The sequence below is a fragment of the Vulpes vulpes genome, chromosome 14, assembly GCF_048418805.1.
Source record: "Vulpes vulpes isolate BD-2025 chromosome 14, VulVul3, whole genome shotgun sequence".
Lineage (NCBI taxonomy): Eukaryota > Metazoa > Chordata > Mammalia > Carnivora > Canidae > Vulpes > Vulpes vulpes.
Genome location: NC_132793.1, coordinates 139576536 through 139595772, shown reverse-complemented (window position 1 = coordinate 139595772; position 19237 = coordinate 139576536). Strand labels below are relative to the sequence as shown.

The 19237-nt window shown below is 69.0% G+C and overlaps 2 protein-coding genes across 7 annotated transcripts; one reads left to right on the top strand and one right to left on the bottom strand.

Moving 5' to 3' along the window:
• Positions 1 to 796: 796 nt before the first annotated feature.
• LOC140595527 (uncharacterized) lies at positions 797 to 7678 on the bottom strand. 5 transcript variants are annotated; one of them, XR_011997256.1, is made up of 4 exons: positions 4806 to 5578; positions 3030 to 4080; positions 1486 to 1641; positions 797 to 1206 (listed from the first exon to the last, which is right to left on the bottom strand). XR_011997256.1 is itself a non-coding variant. In XM_072738046.1 (3 exons), the coding sequence occupies exons 1-3, from the start codon at positions 7363 to 7365 to the stop codon at positions 3658 to 3660; spliced, it is 765 nt and encodes a 254-aa protein (XP_072594147.1). In that variant the 5' UTR covers positions 7366 to 7678; the 3' UTR covers positions 2879 to 3657. The 5 variants fall into 5 exon arrangements, 1 of the variants encoding a protein (XP_072594147.1); XR_011997258.1 differs by lacking the exon at positions 3030 to 4080 and having other exon boundaries at positions 4806 to 5609; XR_011997257.1 differs by having other exon boundaries at positions 1486 to 4094; positions 4806 to 5588.
• On the top strand, positions 6093 to 17418 carry FGFRL1 (fibroblast growth factor receptor like 1). 2 transcript variants are annotated; one of them, XM_072738045.1, is made up of 7 exons: positions 6093 to 6368; positions 6852 to 6945; positions 13957 to 14229; positions 15252 to 15332; positions 15420 to 15704; positions 15773 to 16126; positions 16208 to 17418. In XM_072738045.1, exons 2-7 carry the CDS (start codon positions 6867 to 6869, stop codon positions 16660 to 16662), a joined length of 1527 nt encoding a protein of 508 aa, XP_072594146.1. In that variant the 5' UTR covers positions 6093 to 6368; positions 6852 to 6866; the 3' UTR covers positions 16663 to 17418. The 2 variants fall into 2 exon arrangements, with proteins under 2 accessions (XP_072594146.1, XP_072594145.1); XM_072738044.1 differs by lacking the exon at positions 6093 to 6368 and having other exon boundaries at positions 6667 to 6945.
• The last annotated feature ends 1819 nt before the right edge of the window (positions 17419 to 19237 follow it).

The window sequence follows — 19237 nt, the reverse complement described above, 5'->3', positions numbered from 1 at the left end:
ATCAATCAGGCCGGTTGGTTGGCAGCCTTCTATGTCCCTAATTATTTTCTGCCCACTTGTTGACTCTAATATTGGGAGAAGACAGGGGAACTCTGCATATGTGGATTTTCTCATTTCCCCCAACCAGTTTTTGACTTTTATTACCTGTCATTAGGTTCATGCACGTTTAGGGTTGTTGGGTCCTTTTGGTGAAGTTGTCAGTCTCCTTTTATGAAATTATGCTATTTATCCCTGGCGACATTCTCACTGTGAAATCTCCTTCATCTCTACCTTCTTTTGATGACTGTCCGTGTGGGATAACTTTTGCATCCTTTTATTTTCACCTATTTGTGTCTGTACGTGAAGTGTGTTTATGTAGGTAGCACAGCGTTGAATCTTTCTATTTTACCCAGTCTGGAACCTCCGCCATTTATTTATTTTTATGCATTTTTAAAATGTATTCATATGAGAGACAGAGAGAGCACCAGCAGGAGGAGGGTCAGAGGGAGGAGAAGCAGACCCCTCGCTGAGCAGGGAGCCCGATGAGGGACTCCATCCCAGGACCCTGAGATCATGACCGGAACCGAAGGCGGACACTTCACCAACGGAGCCCCCGGGTGCCCCAACAACCTCTGCCTCTTAAATGAGATATTTAAACTATTTACATTTAGTGTGATTATTGATGTGCTTGGGTTTAATCAAGCATCATGCTATTTATCTTTTATTTCTTTTGTCTGTTATTCCTCCTCTTTTTCTTCTTTCTTTCTTTCTTTCTTTCTTTCTTTCTTTCTTTCTTTCTTTTTTTTAATTATGCCATCTGTCTCCTTTGTTGCCTTATTAGGTGTAATGCTTTCTTAGGCTATTTTGGTGACTGCTTTGGGGTTTATCCTTGGGGATGTGTCCTGTCTGGTGATGTGATGCCATCTCCATGCAGTAGGAGCCCTGCGACGCCGTATTTCCACTTTGCCCTCCCAGCCCTTGTGTGTGGCCGTAGGCCTTACCTCGTCGTGTGATCTAAGCCCCACCACACACTGTTGTAATTTTTTGCTTTAAATAGCTGGTGGGGGATCCCTGGGTGGTGCAGCGGTTTGGCGCCTGCCTTTGGCCCGGGGCGCGATCCTGGAGACCCGGGAGCTGGTGGTCAGGGCGCTTGGCTGGCTCAGCCGGTAGAGTGTGCGACTCTTGTTCTCAGGGTTGTGAGTTCAAGACCCTCGTTGGGCAAGAATCCTGAAAAAAATAAAGAAATGGCTGATTGTGTTTTAAAGAGATTTTAAATTTTTTATTTATTTGTTTATTTTAATTTATGATAGTCACACAGAGAGACAGAGAGGCAGAGACATAGGCAGAGGGAGAAGCAGGCTCCATGCACCGGGAGCCCGACGTGGGATTCGATCCCCGGTCTCCAGGATCGCGCCCTGGGCCAAAGGCAGGCGCCGAACCGCTGCGCCACCCAGGGATCCCAAAAGAGATTTTAATAATAAGAAAAGCATCTTTATTGTTACTCACACAGCTACTATCTCTGACGCTCTCTGTTCTCCTCCTCCTCCTTATGATTACTTGGTGGGTGTGAGCGTGGCTTCAGGTTTCTGTCTGGTGCCCTGAGGCTGTCCTTTACCACTTCTTGGAGTAGAGATTTGCTCGTGATTAACCAGCTCCTTATGTCTGAAAAAAAGTTCTCATTTCATCTTTTTTTTCCAAATGACATTTTTGCTAATAAACAATGTAGGGTTGGCAGATTTTTTTTTTTTGGTTCTGTGGAGAGTTGGCTCCACTGTCCTTGTGCATTGTTTTCATCCAACAGGAATCAATAGGACATCCTTTTCTCTGCTTTGTATACAGAATTTTTCCCCTGGATACCTTTTTTTTTTTTTTTTTTTTTTTTTTTTAAGATTTATGTAAGAGAGAGAGAGAGAGGTGGGAGGCAGGGAAGCAGCAGAGGCAGAGGAAGAGTCTGGAGCAGACTCCCTGCTGAGCGCAGAGCCTGAACTGGGGGGCTCCATCCCACAATCCTGAGACCACAACCCTGGGACCCCGACCTGAGCCAAAACCAAGAGCTGGACGCCCTCCTGACTGACCTACCTGGGCGCCTCATCCCCCGGATACTTTTAAGCTGTTATTTCTGTAACTGGTCCTCGGCATTTTGAGAATGACGTACGTGAGTTAGTGTAGCTTCCCCCATGTTTCTTCTGCGTATATTTTGTTGAGTTTTCGGGAACTGTGGATTTCTGTGTTTCACCACGTTTGTAAAAATTCTGGCCATTTTCTCAAGCTATTTTTTCTTTCTCGCTCCACTTCTATGCTCGGGAGACTCCAGCTCCACCTGTACCTCATTGTGGGGACTTGCCCAAAGGCTCACTGACACTTAGTTCATTTTTCTTTTCAGGCAATTTTGTTTCTGTGTTTGACTTGGACAGTCTTTATGGCTTTGACTTCAAGGTCACAATGTTTTCTTGTGCAATATTCTATTAATCACATTCAATATATTGTTTATCTCAGACATTCTAATTTTCATTTCTAGAAGTTCAATTTGAGGCTACCCGGGTGGCTCTGTGGTTGAGCATCTGCCTGCGGCCCAGGGCATGACCCTGGGTCCTGAGATCGAGTCCCACATCGGGCTCCCTGCATGGAGCCTGCTTCTCCCTCTGCCTGTGCCTCTGCCTCTCTCTCTCTGTGTCTCATGGATAAATAAATAAAATCTTTAAAAAAATCTTACATGTCTCTACTGAACATATTCATCCCTTTCTGCAGCAGCTTGAACCTATGGAATATAGTCACAGTAATTCTGCTGTGTTTGTTACATTTGAGTTAATTTTGAGTCATTTCCCCTCATTATGGGTTATAATTTCTTGTCTCTTTTCATGCCTAATCATTTATGGTTGTATGTCATAGATTGTGTACTTTTTTAAAGATTTTATTTATTTATTCATGAGACACACAGAGAGAGGCAGAGACACAGGCAGAGGGAGAAGCAGGCTCCCTGCGGGGAGCCCGACGTGTGACTCGATCCGGGGACCCCGGGGTCACGGCCTGAGCCCACGGCAGACGCTCACCCACGGGGCCCCGGGCGCCCACACGTGTCCGCTCCACCTTCTGGGTGCCGGGTGGTTTTACATTCCTGTGAATATCCTGTACTTCTCTCTGGGGTGTAGCTCAGGTACGTGGAACCTGCGTGGTCCTTTGGGGCCTCGTCCTTAAGTTTTGTTGGGCGGGACCGGAAGCACATGTAGCCTGACATTCATCGTTTCCCTGCAACCGAGGCAGACCCTTCGGTGGGAGGGTCTCTACCCTGGGGGTCAGACGCGCTGGGGGCCGCGCCCTTCTGGGCGGTGCTGGTGCTCCGCGTGCGGCCGGGCCGCGCTGCAGGTCCCTGGGGTCCCCCTCTGCACGGCTCTTCGTCTCCAGGACTCCACCCTGTGAACTCTGGCCACTCGCCGCCCCGAGCCCCCTGGCCCTGTGCCCCAGCGAGGGGGACCTCCGGGCTCTGCCAGGGTCCCCCCTGCCTCTGCCGACCCTGGAGGTGCCGCCGGCAGGAGCAGGATGCCCGGGACCTCCCCCTTGCTTCCCGCTCGCAGGGATCACGGCCTTCGCTGTCAATGCTCTGCGTGTCCGGGGCTCTTCTGTATTCTTATTTCTGCCGTTTCCCCCCGTTTCGGGCAAGAGCATGCGAACCTGCCCCCGTCACCTCACCGGGAGCGGGAGCCCAAGCCGCACGTCAGCTGCCTCCAATTCCCGGCCCAGCACTCCCGCCATCTGAGCACCGCCCGGCCCTCGCACCTGCTGCCAGGATGCCACCCTGAGGGCGGGCCCCGGCTGCGGGCATCCCGTCCCCGGCCCTCTGACGGAGCCTGGCACGGAGCCGGGGTGCCGCCTGTCGGGGTGAAGGACAATGTGAAGAGCACCATGTGTGGGGCCCACTGTGCCACCCCAGGCTAGTTCTGCGGGCAGATTGTGGCGGGGATGGGGGGTGGGGGTGGGACGGAGACCGGGAGCTCGTCCAGTCGTGCCAAGTCTCAGTGCTACAGCCGCAAGGCTGGAACCGGCGTCGTATTTCAGGTCCGGTGTCCTGAAGGGCCAGTGGGAGCTTGCCAGCGGGAGGGCTTCCTGGAGGAAGTGGCCTGGGCTGGACATCCAGACAGGCCTGGCTCCCGCCTGGGGGCTCAGAAGTGGGGAGGCCGGGGAGGGGGTCCGGGTGCCCTTTGGTGGGGGGCACCTCTGCCAGGGGGCAGTGCATGCCCGCACGGGGAAGTGGGCCGGCAGCACTGGGACCCCCCACCCCCGGCAGGTCTCTGGGACCCTACCCAGCCCCCACTGAGTGGGCCACGCCTGCCCCCAGCCTGTGGTGGCTCAAGCTCAAGGGCGCACGAGCCCACCCCGCTCCCCACCTTGTCCCCACCGGCTGGCAGTGCCTCCCATTCCACTCACTTCCTTGTCTCTGACCTCCCCCCGCCTGGGGCCACCTTTCACACACCTGCCTTGGGCGGCCTACACACCTGCTGGAGCTTTTCACGCTCCAGTTGTGTCTCCTCACAAACCTGTTCCCAAGTCCGGGGCAGCCTTGGTGCTCGCGAGAAGCCCTCCGCGCACCTGCCCACCCTGTCCCAGAGCACCTGTCTGTGACCCCCCAGGGCCTGCCCCCTTCTCCGGGGGCCCTGAACCAGCTGTCCTTGCTTCCCCCCACCCGCAGGGCCGGAAGGGAGTGGCAGGGTCTGTGGTTCGGGCCTGCCCTCGGGGTGTAGACGGGGCGAGGGAGGGCTGGGATCGCCCCGGCTGGGCCGTGTGGTGCCTACATGGGTCTGGGCATGGGACCTGGGAACCTGCTTTCTCACCTGCTTGGGAAGCCTGGGTCTGGGCGTTCTGGACCTCCATAGGCCCTGGCTGTTGGCACTGCGTGGCCCCGCTCCCCTGGGCCTCGGGCCAAGGCCTCTGCAGCGTTGGTCTTCTGGGAGGCTCCCTGGAAGAGGGGACTCCTCGGGGGACAGAAGCTGTTTGGGTCAGGGTCCTGATGGGGCAGCATGGGTTAGGGTCCAGAGGGGATTGAGAGGCCGCAGGGGCTGTTATCTGGCCCCAGTTTGGGGGGGGGAGGGGATGCGCACAGGACCCAGCTGTCCAGGGCCTCAAGGGTCATGGGGTTTACGTCCAAGACACCTGGATCACGGTTGTTTTAAATTGAGTTTTCAAATTGGAGAGAAGTGACAGCGGAGGGGACGCCGGGGAGAGCCTGGCCAGGGTGGGTCCGGGGTGGGGAGGCCCTGATGGGCGGCAGGGCAGGGTGGCCAAGGACCGGGACCTGCCCGCCCACGCGCGGCCCCAGCCCCCACAGGCCGCGGCCCCCTGGGGAGCCTTGGCCGGGCGCTTCGGTGGCCTCGGCTCCTGCGGGGCCCGGGTGACAGCCGCGCTGCCTGCCCCGGAGCCCGCGACCTGCGCTCCCGGCCCCGGGCCCCCTCGCGGTGGGCGGCGGAGACACGTGCCCTGGGTCAGGGGGCCTCGAGCAGCGCCGCTGTGCCCCAGCCCCGCCGCCTGGTCCCGCCAGCGCCGGCCGCCCCCCTGCTGCCCGCGGCCCCGGGACGCCTCCGGCCGACCGCGGCCCCTCCCGCAGCCCGGGGCGGGTCCCGGGGCGGGTCCCGGGGGTGGGGGCCTGCGACGCGGCCGCGGGGGGCAGGAGCGGCGGGGGCGCCGGGCACCTGGGGGCGCGCGGGGCCGGGGCGGGGCCGGGGCGGGGGCGGGGCAAGGGGCGGGTCCAGCCGGGGCAGAGCAGGGGGCGGGGCGGGCCCACCGGGGGGCGGGGCAAGGGGCGGGGCAAGGGGCGGGGCAGGGAGGCCGGGACCCACGGGGCGGGGGCGGGGCGGTCCCGGCCGGGGGCGGGGCGGGGCGGGGCGGGGGCCGGGCCGGCGCCCCGGGGAGCCTCCCGCCCGCAGGCCGCCCGCACCGCGAGGGTTAAGGCCCGGGCGGGGCGGGCGGGGCGGGCGGGGCGGGCGCGCGCGGATTGGGGGGAAGTTCGGGCCGGGGCGGGCCGGGGCGGGCCGGGGCGCGCCGATTGGAGCGAAGTTGTGTCGGGGCGGGGCGCGCGGCGGGCTCGGCGCTCGCTCCGGGAGAGTTGACAAAGCCCCGCAGGGAAGGACGCCTCGCGGCGCGCCGCCCCGGGCCCCTCGCCCCGCCGCCCCGGGACCCGGCCCCCGCCCCGCCGCTGCCCTCGGCCCCCGCCCGCGCTGCCCCCGCCCCGGCCTCGCCGCCGGTCCCGGCCCGAGCCGCCCGCGCCCAGGTAGCGCCGCCCCGTCCCGAGGCCGGGCCCGGGGGCGCGGGGGCCGGGGTGCGGCGCCCGGGGCGGCGATGACCGCGCAGCGCGCCCCGCGGGCCCGGCCCTGAGCCCGCCGCCTGCCCGCCCCGCCGAGGTGAGCCCGTCCGCGCGCCCGCGACCCCGGGGGGCCGGCTGGGGGGGCCGAGCGGGGCGCCGGGGGCGCCGGGGGCAGCGGGGGCCGCGGCGGGGGCGGGGGCGGGCGCCGGACGCGCGGCGGGGGGCGAGGCCTGGGGCCCGGCACGCGCCGCCGCCGCCCCCGGGGCCAGTGGCCCTGCCCGCGCCCCGCCCCCGGCCCTGCACCCCACGTGGCCCCCCCCCCCCAGCGCAAATTTGTCCGCTAATGGCGCAGGCGATTATCTGCGCGGCCGCCGGTGTTGTGTGTCCCGCGGGCAGGGCCGGGTCGCACGCGCCGGGAATCCAGACGGTGCTCGGGGGCGGGGGCGGGGGCGGGGGCGGGGGCGGCGGGGCCGGTGGCTGCTGCGGACCCTTTGTCTGCCTGGACCCCGCGGGGCGCCCGCCGCCGCCTCCTGCGCCCCAGCGCCCCGGCCCCGCGCCGCTGACCGCCCCGCGCCCCCAGGTCCGCACCGGCACGATGACGCCCGGCCCCGCGCTGCTGCTGCTGCTGCCGCCGCTGCTGCTGGGGGCCCTGCCGCCGGCCGCCGCCGCCCGAGGTGAGTCCTGGCGCCCCGCCCGCGCCCGGCCCGCGCCAGCGCCGCCCCTTGCGCTCCCGGCCCTGAACCCTGCCACACTGCCCGGCCCGGCCCGGCCCGCCCCGCGCTCCCCGCCCCGCCCGCGGGGCCCCTCCCCAGCGTCGCCGTCGCCCCCTCCCCGCCCACCCTCGGGACCTCCGCTCACCCAGGGCACACCTGCCAGCGCGGGCTCACCTGCGGTCCCGGCCTGCTGGCCAGTCGGCTGGGCCCCGCGCCTCTGGGGACACACACGTCCACACGTGGGCCTGAGCTTGAGAGCAGCGGGGTACCCCGGGGGCTCTGGTGGCGCAGGCTGCTTGGCACCGTGGACCCACTTAGGCCCCAGGAACCAGCACAGACGCCCGCGGTGCCCGGGGTGGGGTTTGGGGACAGCGGGGACATGGCAGGCACCTGGGACTCGAGCCCCACCCCTGCACCCCGAGCTTGCCCATCCCCGCAAAGGTAGAGGGCAGGGGCCGCTGCGGGGACCACGGGCTTGTGTCGGGGCCCCACAGCACCACCTGCTCCGGCGGCGTGCCAGCCCTCGGCGGCCGCTCGCACACCTGATGTCCAAGGAGGCGGGCCTGCGGCGCGACCCGAGGCCCAACCCTGGCACCCTGTCCCCCACCAGGTACATCCTTGGCTGCTGGGCCATGGGAGACCCGCCTTGGCCGCCGCACACCCGCCATGCTCCGCGCTGGCCGGCGCTCAGCTAGGCGGGCCCTCGGGCCGGGCCAGCCCTTGGGCGTGCTGACCACTCAGGAGCGTCCCTGCCCTGTCCACCAGTCCTCGGAGGCCTCGCACCCCTCCCCCCGCCGGCGGGTACACCGAGCCCAACCCAGCCTTATATGGGCACGTTTGGGTGTTGGGTGGCAGGCGGCAGCCCAGGTGGGCCTAATGCCACGGTACCCCCCCGCCTGCCCAGCGGGGGACTGGCCACTCGGCCGGAGGGTGGGGGCTGTCCAGGCGCAGCAGGGCCTGGCAGCGTCCTGGCACCACGGGTGCCCGGGTCATACCCCGCAGGGCCCCCCCGGTGGCCAGCGGCCTGCACTCTTTGATCTGCATGGACTCCCCTCATCCCCACACCTGCCCGTCCTCTGGCTGCTGGGCCAGGGAGGCTCTGAGGCCGCCGTGCTGGCCTGGGCCTGGGCCGGAGCCTGGAGCAGAGGGGCGGACGCGGTGATGGCAGCGGGCAGCAGGGCCTGCCTCGGTGCCAGGGGGCCCTGGAGGGGCCACACCCTGCTGTGTTCCCCTCAGCCTTGGCCTTGGGACCGAGCCCGGGATCCAGCCACGGCGGCAGCAGGGACGGGCGCCACTCTCCAAGGGCAAGGGCCCCCGCAGCTCTGGGGGGCGGGCAGTTGTCCTCCAGGCCTGGCCCGAGGGCCCGGGCGCTTCCCGGGGTGCGTGCGGGGAAGCGGGCGCGGGCAGACCGGCGCCCGGAGCCAGGCCGCTTGCTGAAATCCCTCCCCGGGCGTCACGCCTTCTGGAGTCAGCACGTCTCTCCACTCGGGTCATGTTTTTAAAGTTCCCCTTTCTGGAAGTTTCACAATCCTGGTGGGTTTGTCTGAAACAGCCTTTTCCAGCTTTGAGGCAGGATCGGATTTGGGTTCTTCTAGCGGGAACTTGAGGGGTTCCGAACGACGTGCCCGTCGCGTGGCTTTAGGAGGACCCGCGGAAGGGCTTGTCAGGCCGCAACTGTTCCAAGGATGGTGCCGTGGACGGGTCTCCGAGCAGCCGGGCCTGGAGGTCGCCTCCTGGTCCTCCGGACCCCCGGTGCGCCCTGGGCGCCCCCAGCACCCACCCCGGGGCCGGGCGCCCCACTCTGCGGGGATGGCGCCTTCTTGCCCTCGGGGCTGTGTCGGGGAGGGTCGCAGGGGGCATGAATCCGCGGGAGGGCGGGCGGCCGTGGGGCGCCAGCTGACCTTGGCCTCTGGCCAGGCCGGCGGGGGGCCTTCCCCCGACCCCTCCGGCTGAGGCGGGTGTGCAGGAGCCGGGCCCAGGCGCCGCGAGGTGGGGATGCAGGCCAGCCGCCCCATTTACGTCTCGGGCCTCACTCCTGGAAGAGAAAATAAATCACTGTCCCCTCTGGGGGGAGGAGGGAGCCCTGAACAAAGTGGCCTTTGGCTGGGCCTGGAAACTCCTACGGCAGGCTCTTCATTGTGCGGGAATCAATGGGCCTTCAGCCCCCGCCCAGCGCCCTGGGGAAATGTTGGTTTTTCCCAGCAGCCGCCCCAGCCCCAGCTTGGGGTTCCCGGCTGCTCGCCTACCTGCTGGTGGCCGGCCTCCTGCGCCGTCCCCGGCGTGTCCAGATGGCAGCCTCCGTGGCAGGCGGTCCGTGGAGGGGCGGGGATGCCCAGGCCGCTGCCCCAGACCCCACAGGCCTGCCCGGTGCCCCAACCCCACCCCACCCCACCCTGCCTGCCGTCTGCCCTCCCTGGTGGTCCCCTGGTGTCCAGCGTGGCTCTCTCGGCCCTGTCCTGGGCTGCTGTGGGTGGAGCTGCAGCCAGGCGGCCCACACTCCGGGCAGGCTCGGGGGAGGCGGGTTGGGGGCCGTGAGTGGGGGTAGGCCCGGGCTGGGCCGAGGCGCTGCTTGGCCAGGGGTGTGGGGAGCGGGGGACGTCCCGGGGCCTCTGCACTCTGTGTCCCCACTGGGTGGCTGGCGGCAAGGCCTAGAGCTGCGGGCCTGGGTGGGGGCCTGTGCCCCTTGGGGGGAGCCAGTGTGAGGCGGGGGCTTCCCGGAGGCGTCCTGACACGTAGGACGGGCTCCAGCCTCAGGCCTGCTGACCCCCGCGCTGCCCATCTCGGTAGGAAGCACTTGCTCTCGTCCCCAGATGGTTGGAGGTTCGGGCCAGCCCTGCGCCTCGAGGGGCCCGAGGACGTGATGGGGCCCGGGCAGCTGGCAGCGGGCAGCTGGGCCTGGCTCTGGGCCGGGACCCTCGCGGCAGTGACGCCCTCTGACTCCCACGGGGCTGAGCCGCAGGAGTGGGGGACCGCCAGCCAGGGAGGGGCCCAGGGTGCCCTCTGCACCCCTGCAGCGGTGTGCCCGGCCCGCGGGGGGTGCGGGGCTCACGGTGGAGCCCAGCACCGGGCCCGAGAGCCTGGGACGGCGGGGACAGTTGGGTGGCCTACCCTGCAGCCGTCAGAGCCCTCGGGTGGGAGGGAGGGGGGCAGACGATCTCCGGCCTGGGCTGGCCCGGGATGGGGGGTGCCCGGCTCCGGCGCCCGCGCCCTCGCCATAGCTGGCGCGTTGGTCCTGCCTCAGCGTCAGCCTCTGGCCCAGGGGCTCCAGGCTCGCGTGCGGCCCCGCAGGTCAGGGGCAGGGCCCTGGGGGTCCGGGCCTCTCGTCACGTGAGCGCGTCCTCTGGGTACAGGGCCAGCAGGTGAGGGAGGCCCTCCTGGCTTCCTTGGCCGGGCCTGCGGGGGACCAGGTTGCTTGTTTGCGGCGCAGGGGGGCGGCTGGGTGGTGGCTGGGGGGGCGGCTGGGGGGGCGGCTGGGGGGCCGCACACAGTGGCCTGCAGCTCGCCCTGCGGCAGTGGGTCCAGGAGCCGTGCACTGTCAGGGCGCTGCCCCGTGGCCCCTTGGGTTGTCCTGCAAGCGTCAGGGAGGGGCCCTGGAGTCGGGGCCCGGTGGAGGTCCCCCCGGGGTCTCGGGCGAGGGGCGGCCCCTGGGCAGTGGGTTGGGGCGGCCTCGGCCTCCGGCTGGCGCGGTGGGTCAGCCTGGCCCTCTGCTGCACGCAGGACGCCTGGTTTCTGGGGCAACCACCTGTCCTTCGGGTCCTACCAGTTCCACCGCAGGTCCCGTGGGTCCGGGCCCCAGGGGCCGCCCCAGGCCTGCTGGTGACCGGGAGTCTGTGCACGTGTGCGCGGGGACCTGAGCGGCTTGGAGCCAGGGCGGAGGTGGAGCCTGCCTGTCGGGGCCCTGGGGTCCCCACCTGTGCCCTCGCCTTGGCATCCCCGCCTCCCGGGCCATCTCGGGGAGGATGCTGGGCCCAGGGCCGCTCCCCCTCCCCCCATGGGGGATACGGCAGCTGCGCCCCGTTCTCCCGAGAGCCCCCTGCCTGCCCTCTGGTCAGGGCCGCCCGCTGGCCACGAAGCCGCTGCACAGCCAACCTGTCCCAGGAGCTCAGCCCGAGCACCACCCGCCAGAGGGCGCGTCCGGGCTGGGGGCTCCTGGGGCTGCTGGGGGTGACTGGGGACGGAGCCAGCTGGCCTCACCTCCCACCCGTGACCGTGGCCCCGGGGGGCGCTGGTATAGCTCCTCATGGCTCAGCCCTGGGCAGGGACAGGGGCGGATGCAGTGTCCCCCACCCGGCCAACCGTCCCAGGGGGCTCGGGGTGGTTCAGGTGGAGGGGTTAGGGCAGCCGTGGTTGGGGGCGGGGGAGGGAAGGTGGGTCAGGACGGGACGGGCAGCGCAGAGGCCATGCGGGTTACTGAGGTTCGGGGGCTGAGCTCCAGGTGCCCCCAGGGGGCTGAAAGCGCCGTTTGGGGGTCCTGTCCCCATGCAGCCCTCATGTGTCCCCTCTGTTCTTCTGGTCCAGCCCACTTCAGCCCTCCTTGGGGCCACTGGGGAGGGAGGGGTGTCAGTGGGGGGATAGCAGGACCTAAACTCTGGGAAACAGTGGTGTCGGCGGGCGGGGGTGGGGGTCAGCATCTGCTGTTGGGGTGTGTGCCTGCGTGTGCACGCCCGGGGGCTCTGTGGGTGGAGGGTGCCCATCTGGGGGCAGCCTTGTGTCACGAGGACGGTGTCGGGGGTCAGCGCTGGGGGGACGGCGTCAGAGCGGCGGTGCCTGGGGGGACGGCGTCAGGGGGACACCCTGTGTGCCCGGGGATGGCGTCGGGAGGCGGCGTGACAGGCTGTACGTGTGACACCCGCGCCCTGGACGGCGCCTGGGAGCCTGGCTGTGTACCTACACGTGTGGGGTCGTCTGGGTTGCTGCCCCGAGTCCCCCCCAGGCCCCCGTTCCTGCCGCGTTCCCCCAGCCGTCGGGGAGGAGGATGGGGGATGGGCTGTGCGTCCCAGCGGCAGCACCCCCAGCACCCCCACCGCGCGGTCAGCCCCTGCAGGGGGAGCCCCCGCCCCAGCCTCCGCGGACCCCTCCCCGCGCCTGCCCCTCCCCGTGGCTTCCTGGAGGAGGCCCTGGGGGGGGGCTGAGGGGCAGCCCCGGGGCTGCTGGGAACCTGCCCCCCCGCCCCCCGCCCATCTCCTGGCCGTGGCCCCGGTCTGCCTCGGGCTGGGCGGCTTGGACACCTGACCAGGTGGAACAATGGGGGCTTGTGTTTCCCAGGCTAAATATAGAGCCGTGGCAGTCGCGGCGGCGGCCAAATCCCCAGGAATCTGGGTGGGGGGGCTCCCTCGGGTGAGCCCGCTGGGGTCTCTGCTCGGGCAGGGCTGGAGGGGGCAGGGCGGCTGGCCCGGGGCGGGAAGGGGGCTGTTTGCTTTCGGATAAGGCTGGCTCCAGCTGGGGCTCTGGCTGCCGGCCTGCCCGCCCCGTCCCGCTTGCCGGCGTCCTCGGGGCCGCACTTCCGGTCCGTCTGGCAGTCCCTTGGCTCCGTCCTCCTGTCCTGTCCACAGGGAGCGAGGGGCCTATGGCTCTGAGGCCCGGTCGATGCCCCCCCAGCTCCTCAAACCCTGCGGCCCCTGCAAGCACCGTCCGATAGTGCTTTCTCTGCTCAGGGGGGCCCCCGGCGGGGGTGGGGGCGCAGGCCGAGTCTGCCAGACGGGACTGCCCCGGGTCAGGCGCAGCCCGTGCCCTGCCCTTCCCGGGCAGTTTGTGGGCCTGCGTGTGCCCCGGGGTCAGCGGGGGGCTGCCCGCCCTGCCCTGCGCGCTGGGAGGCCCCTCGGACGGGGCACTTGCGGCGGTGCCAGGTGTGGGACCCTGGGTGCGCTGGGGGCCTGTCCACAATGGAGGACTCAGCAGCCCCTGCCTCGGTCCCCTCCTGGGCGCTGGGGCCCGTGTTGGGAGCCCCATGGCAGGGGGAGCACCCTAGCAGAGGCGGAGCGGGGGTGCGGAGGAGAAGCGTTCCTGGGGCTGGGGGGCCTGGTGGGCTGCATCAGGCAGGTGTCGGGGGGAGAGCCGGGCTGGGCCTCCAGGTTGGTGGCGGCTGTCGGGGAGGCCCTGGGATTTCCTGTGCCCCCTCGGGCCGCGGGACCCTCCCTGCCTGGACCCCGGGCTGCCCTCTCCCCCTGCGGCTCCGTCAGTGTCTGCAGGCCCGTGGAGGGGTGGCATCGGGTCCCCAGGGTGGGGGCAGCCTCCAGGAAGCTCTGCTCCCGCCTGCAAAGAGCCCACGGAAGCACCGTGGGTCCCGGACGCCCCGGCCGGCGGCTCAGCCCGCTGCTAATTACATGCGCAGGAAGCCCCAGGTGCTCGCTGGGCGCACACGCCGCCTTGGGGTTGGGGTCGGGGTGCAGGACGCCGGCCTCTGCCCACGGGAGGGGTGAGTGCACTGGCCGACACCTGGAGACTGGGGGCTGGGGGCGCACAGGGCAGGTGGGTGTAGGGAGCTGCGGGGGGCACGCTCTGGACCCCCGTGGGGTGCTCCCACCGTCCTGGACGTGGAGGCTCCTGAGGCGGGCTGGTGACTGCGGGCGGCTGGACAGGAACCCTGCCGTGCCCCGACCCGGGGCCTCGGGGCCCTGCCGCCCCCTGCGCCCCATGCCCAGCCGCGTGGTCTGGGGCGACCGTCCTCGGGGAAGCCACCAGCTGTCTGTGCTGTGTGGACTCACGCGTGTGCCCTACGGTGGCTGTGCGGGGCATGCACCCTGGGTGCCCATCAGCGTCGTGGCTCCTCCGTGGGGGCAGCACGTGGGGGCGCTCAGGGGACCGTTCCTCAGGGTGGACGCTGCCCACTGGGGCCTGGGAGCAGCCCTCGCTGCCTGGGCGGCATCTGCCCGGAGTCCTGGGGGGGACCCGACAGGCACAGCCCCCTTGCCCCGGGCCCCTGAGCACCCGCCAGCCCCCTCCCCGCTGACCGACCCCCCGACTGGCCCGCAGGCCCCCCAAGGATGGCAGACAAGGTGGTCCCAAGGCAGGTGGCCCGGCTGGGCCGCACCGTGCGGCTGCAGTGCCCCGTGGAGGGGGATCCGCCGCCGCTGACCATGTGGACCAAGGACGGCCGCACGATCCACGGTGGCTGGAGCCGCTTCCGCGTGCTGCCCCAGGGCCTGAAGGTGAAGGAGGTGGAGCGCGAGGACGCTGGCGCCTACGTGTGCAAGGCCACCAACGGCTTCGGCAGCCTCAGCGTCAACTACACGCTCATCGTGATGGGTCAGTGACGTGCCAGGGCCGGGGGCGGGCCGTGCATGGGAGCCGCGAGCCAGCACAGACCCGGGGGGACCTTCCCCGAGTGGCCCCCACCCCACCCAGGGCTGCCAGGACGACCGGCCTGAGCGGTGCTGTGGCCGGGCCCCCGCAGGCCTGTGCCCGGGATCCCCTCCCTGCAGAGGCTGTGCCGACAGGGAGCCCAGGGTGCCCAGGGCGCAGCAGGAGCGGGCCCGGGCGCCCCGGCGCGGTGGTCCCACCAGGGGACGGCCAGGCGGCCGGCCTGGGCGTCGGCTCCAACTTTGAGGCTCAGGTTTCAGAGTTCAGAGGGGCCGCCAAGGGCCTTCTGTTCTCTGCTGCCTCTGGGGCCGGGCTTGGGGCCTGGCGGGGTCCCCAGCGACACACCCTGTGCTCCCTGGTGCCGGGCGCACGCCGGGCCCTCCCCCACGGCTCCTCGGGGCTACGTCCCCGGGGACGGGCTCCCTGGCAGCCACGGCGGCCCGTCTCACGCCCGGGGACGCCAGCCCCGGCCAGCCCCTCGCTGGGTCCCCAGCTGGGCGGAGGTGGCGGGTGGTGGCAGGAGGGCATTCCTGGCCTGCCCCGCCCCCGGAGCCCTGCTCGGGACTGTGGGACGGGAGTGCTGCTGCGTCCCCCCACTGTCCTCTGAAAGGGGAGGATGACCAGGCGGTATGCGAGCCATGTCAGCTCACCGAGGCCTCGGCGCCTTGATGTGGGCTAGGGTTACTGCAGCTGCCGGCGCGGCCCGGCCCCCTCCTCCGCGGGCCCTGCAGACCCCCCGGAGCCGGGGTGGGGGGGGCGGCTCCGTTGGGGTCACCTGCACCCAGGGGCGGGCTGGGCGGCCGTTCGGGCCAGCTGTCCCTGGGACGCGGGGACGTGGGTGTGCTCCCGGGACTCCCGCTCCTGTTTCTGGAGCTTTCCCAGCTGGGCCCAGGGTGGGAGCCTGGGAACCAGCCTGGGGTCTGGGCAGGGGCCATGGGGGCCCCGCTCACGTGCCCTCCGCTCCGCAGATGACATTGGCCCGGGAAGGGAGCGTCTGGGGCACGACGGCGCCTCGGGGGGCCAGGAGGACCCGGCCGGCAAGCAGTGGGGTGAGACGGGGCGGACGTTGCCCTCCTCCTCGGGGCGGGTGGGGCGGCCCCCGGGGGCCTGGCTGACCCCTGCTGCCCGTCCCGCAGCGCGGCCCCGCTTCACGCAGCCCTCCAAGATGAGGCGCCGGGTGATCGCGCGGCCGGTGGGCAGCTCCGTGCGGCTCAAGTGCGTGGCCAGCGGGCACCCGCGGCCCGACATCACGTGGATGAAGGATGACCAGGCCTTGACAGGCTTGGAGGCCGGCGAGCACCGGAAGAAGAAGTGGACGCTGAGCCTGAAGAACCTGCGCCCCGAGGACAGTGGCAAGTACACGTGCCGCGTGTCCAACCGCGCCGGCGCCATCAACGCGACCTACAAGGTGGACGTGATCCGTGAGTGCCGGGCCGGGGGGCGGGCGGGCGGTGCCCGGGGCCGCGCTGACGTGCCCCTCCTCGTGCAGAGCGGACCCGCTCCAAGCCCGTGCTCACGGGCACGCACCCCGTGAACACCACAGTGGACTTTGGGGGCACCACGTCGTTCCAGTGCAAGGTGCGCAGTGACGTGAAGCCGGTGATCCAGTGGCTGAAGCGCGTGGAGTACGGCGCCGAGGGCCGCTACAACTCCACCATCGACGTGGGCGGCCAGAAGTTCGTGGTGCTGCCCACGGGCGACGTGTGGTCGAGGCCCGACGGCTCCTACCTCAACAAGCTGCTCATCACGCGCGCGCGCCAGGACGACGCGGGCATGTACATCTGCCTGGGCGCCAACACCATGGGCTACAGCTTCCGCAGCGCCTTCCTCACCGTGCTGCCAGGTGCGTGGGGCGGGAGGCCGGCCGCGGGGCCCACCTGCGCAGGCTCCGGGACCCACGGCGACCGCCCCGTCTCTCTTGCAGACCCCAAGCCGCCGGGGCCGCCCGTGGCCCCCGCGTCGTCCAGCACGAGCTTGCCGTGGCCCGTGGTCATCGGCATCCCCGCGGGCGCCGTCTTCCTCCTGGGCACCGTGCTCCTGTGGCTGTGCCAGGCCAAGAAGAAGCCGTGCGCGCCCGCGGCCGCCCCGCCTCTGCCCGCGCACCGCCCGCCCGTGCCCGCCCGCGACCGGGCCGGGGACAAGGACCCCGCGGCGCCGCCCTCCCTCGGCCCGGGCCCCGGCGCGGCGCTGTGTGACGAGCTGGGGCCCCCCGCAGCCGCCCAGCACCTGCTGGGCCCGGGTCCCCCCGCCGGGCCCAGGCTCTACCCCAAACTCTACACAGACGTGCACACGCACACGCACACGCACACGCACTCACACACGCACTCGCACGTGGAGGGCAAGGTCCACCAGCACCAGCACATCCACTACCAGTGCTAGAGGTGCCACCCCGGGGGCCCCGCACCCCAGCCCCAGGCGCCAGGGGGCGCAGAGGGCCGGCCCCGGGACGCAGGCAGAGGCGGCCCCCAGGGCACAGACACACGCGCACCCGCGCAGCCCGCCCGGCCCCCCCCGCGGAAGGCCCGCGTTGGTGACGCTGCGGCTCGCGTGCAGCAAGGGGCCCGTAGATGAAGGAACCCCCGGCTGCCCTGGGGAGGATCTCCCGGGGCCGCGGTCGGGCCGCCCGCCCCGCCTGGCAGGGGATCTGAGAGGCCCCCCGCTCGCAAACCCAAAGCTCCCACCCCCCGCGCCGTGCCTGCGCCTGCCGCCGGGCCCGGCCAGCCCTCCGCGGGCGCGCGGCTATTTTAGCCACCACCTGTCCGGGTGTCCAGGAGCCCCCAGCACCGCGGGCCGGGAGGTCAGGCGGAGCCGCGCGGGCCCTGGGCCGAGGCGGGAGCGCGGGGCTGACCCTGCCCCCTACTGCCGCACAGAGGGCCCCTGATATTTATATTTAAGAAATTAAGATAATAATATTAATAATGCTGGAAGGAAGGTGGCACCCCGAGCAGGCCTGTGCTCGGGCCTGGGACGCCCCTGGCCTGATGGCCAACTGGGTGGGCGCCGTGGGGCCAGGCACCCAACAGTCCACTGCCCGTGGCAGCCCCAGACCTCTGTAATTTTATATAGAGTTTGAGCTGAAGCTTCGTATATTTAATTTATTTTGTTAAACAAGAAAATGTGCATTTTCTTCCTCTACGCTGGTGTCTCTGCCTTTGGCATCTGTGTGTGTGCACTTGTATTTGGGCCTGTGTGTCCAGGTGTGTGTGCACCTGTTGGGCTTGTGTGTCCAGGTGTGTGTGCACCTGTTGGGCCTGTGTGTCCAGGTGTGTGTGCACCTGTGTGGGCCTGTGTCCAGGTGTGTGTGCTCACGTCTGTGTCCAGGTGAGTGCACCCATCTGTACAGGTGTGTGTGCACGTGTGGGCCTGTACATCCAGGTGTGTGCACGTACATGCACATGTGCCTGTGTGCCAGGCTTGGGCTCCAGGAGTCCTGCAGTGGCCTGAGGCTCCGGGGCTGACCCCTTGGGGCCCCTGAACTGAGCCCCGGCGGCCGTGTTGGGAACACTGACCGGCTCCCCGACCTGCAGGTACCTGCCTAGCTGGAGTCCTGCACACCGGCCCACGGAGTGCCCCCGCTTCCCCAGTATGGCCCCCATGGCCCTCGGGACCAGGCCTGTGGCTTCGGCCTGGGCCTTGGGGTGCTGGGCCCCGTGGTCACCTGTGTCCTGGTGCCGCCTGCCCAGAGGGCACAGTCCCAAGTCCCAGCCACTAGCAGATTGTGCACAACGGTCTCGCCCTCCAGGTGGGGACATGGAGGCTCTATGACAATGCTGCGGTTTTCACGAGGCCGCCTGTGTGAGGTGCTCGGGTCCCCAGGCCTCGGAAAGTCTGGCAGGAGCAGGGCCTTGTGGGTGACCGGGGGGCCGGCGGGGACAAGAGTGGGGTCTGCCCAGCCGTGGGGGCAGGACCCCCGTCCCCCGGGTGCTGTTCGTGCTCTGCAGCCGAGCCCCCGAGGGCAGGGCCAAGCGTCCCCCATCCCCAGCTGAGGCAGGCCTGGCGCCCGGCTAGGCCCCTGCCGGGGTCCTCTGCAGCAGGCCGCCCCCACCCCAGGAGGGATCCCATGCTCTGGCCCGGGGCAGCGCCCACGGGTGACCCTGATTCCATGGCCGGGGCTGGTGGCCTCTGGGTGATGGAGACCACCTTGGGTGGCCCTAGCCCCGGGGTGGCCACGGGGGGTGTGGGGGCTTCAGGCAATCCTGTGGCTGACCCCGGACACTCCCCAGCCGGGACAGGGCTTCCATCCGAGGCGGGGGCGGCCCCCCAACCTGCAAGGCGTCTGCACCCCCTTCCCAGCCGGTTCCGGGTCTGCCTGGGGGTGGGGCTGTGGGAACTGCCTTCTGCCCCGGGGACTGTGGGGGCTGGTGGCCTGCCCGTCGCAGCCCCCCCACAGGGCCTGGGTCCCAGCTCTGCAGCCCTGAGGCCCCAGCCGGGCACCAATGCACAGACCAGTCTGGGAACATGTAGGGCCACTGCGCTGAGCAGGGGACCCTGCCTGGTCACCCCAAAGCCCACGCTTTCATTTCCTGCGGCCTAGACCCTGGTGCTCAGCATCCTCGGCCTGAGTGGACCCACAAGTCCGCTTCCTGCAGCTCTCCACGCCCTTCTCGGGGGTCGCCTGCAGCTTCCAGAACCTTCTCCCTTGGCCCACCTCCAGTGGGTCACTCCTTGCCCCACACGTCTGCTCTGTCCGGGCTGGCCCAGCTCGATGCCGCGTGACCCCTGGGAGAGTGCACCGACAGCTCCTGACCGGCTCGCGCGCTCCACGCCCCAGGACAGAATCTCAGGGTCGGCCGTGAGGGCGGAGCCAGGTCAGTGGGTGCTGGTCCCGGGGGCAGAGCCGTGGCTCACAGGCCGCTGGCGCTAAGGGCAGGGCCCCCACCCAGGATGGGGCCCGAGGGGCAGAGGGGAGCGGAGGGTGGGGAGGTGGGCTTCCCCTGCCCCCGCACGGTGGCCC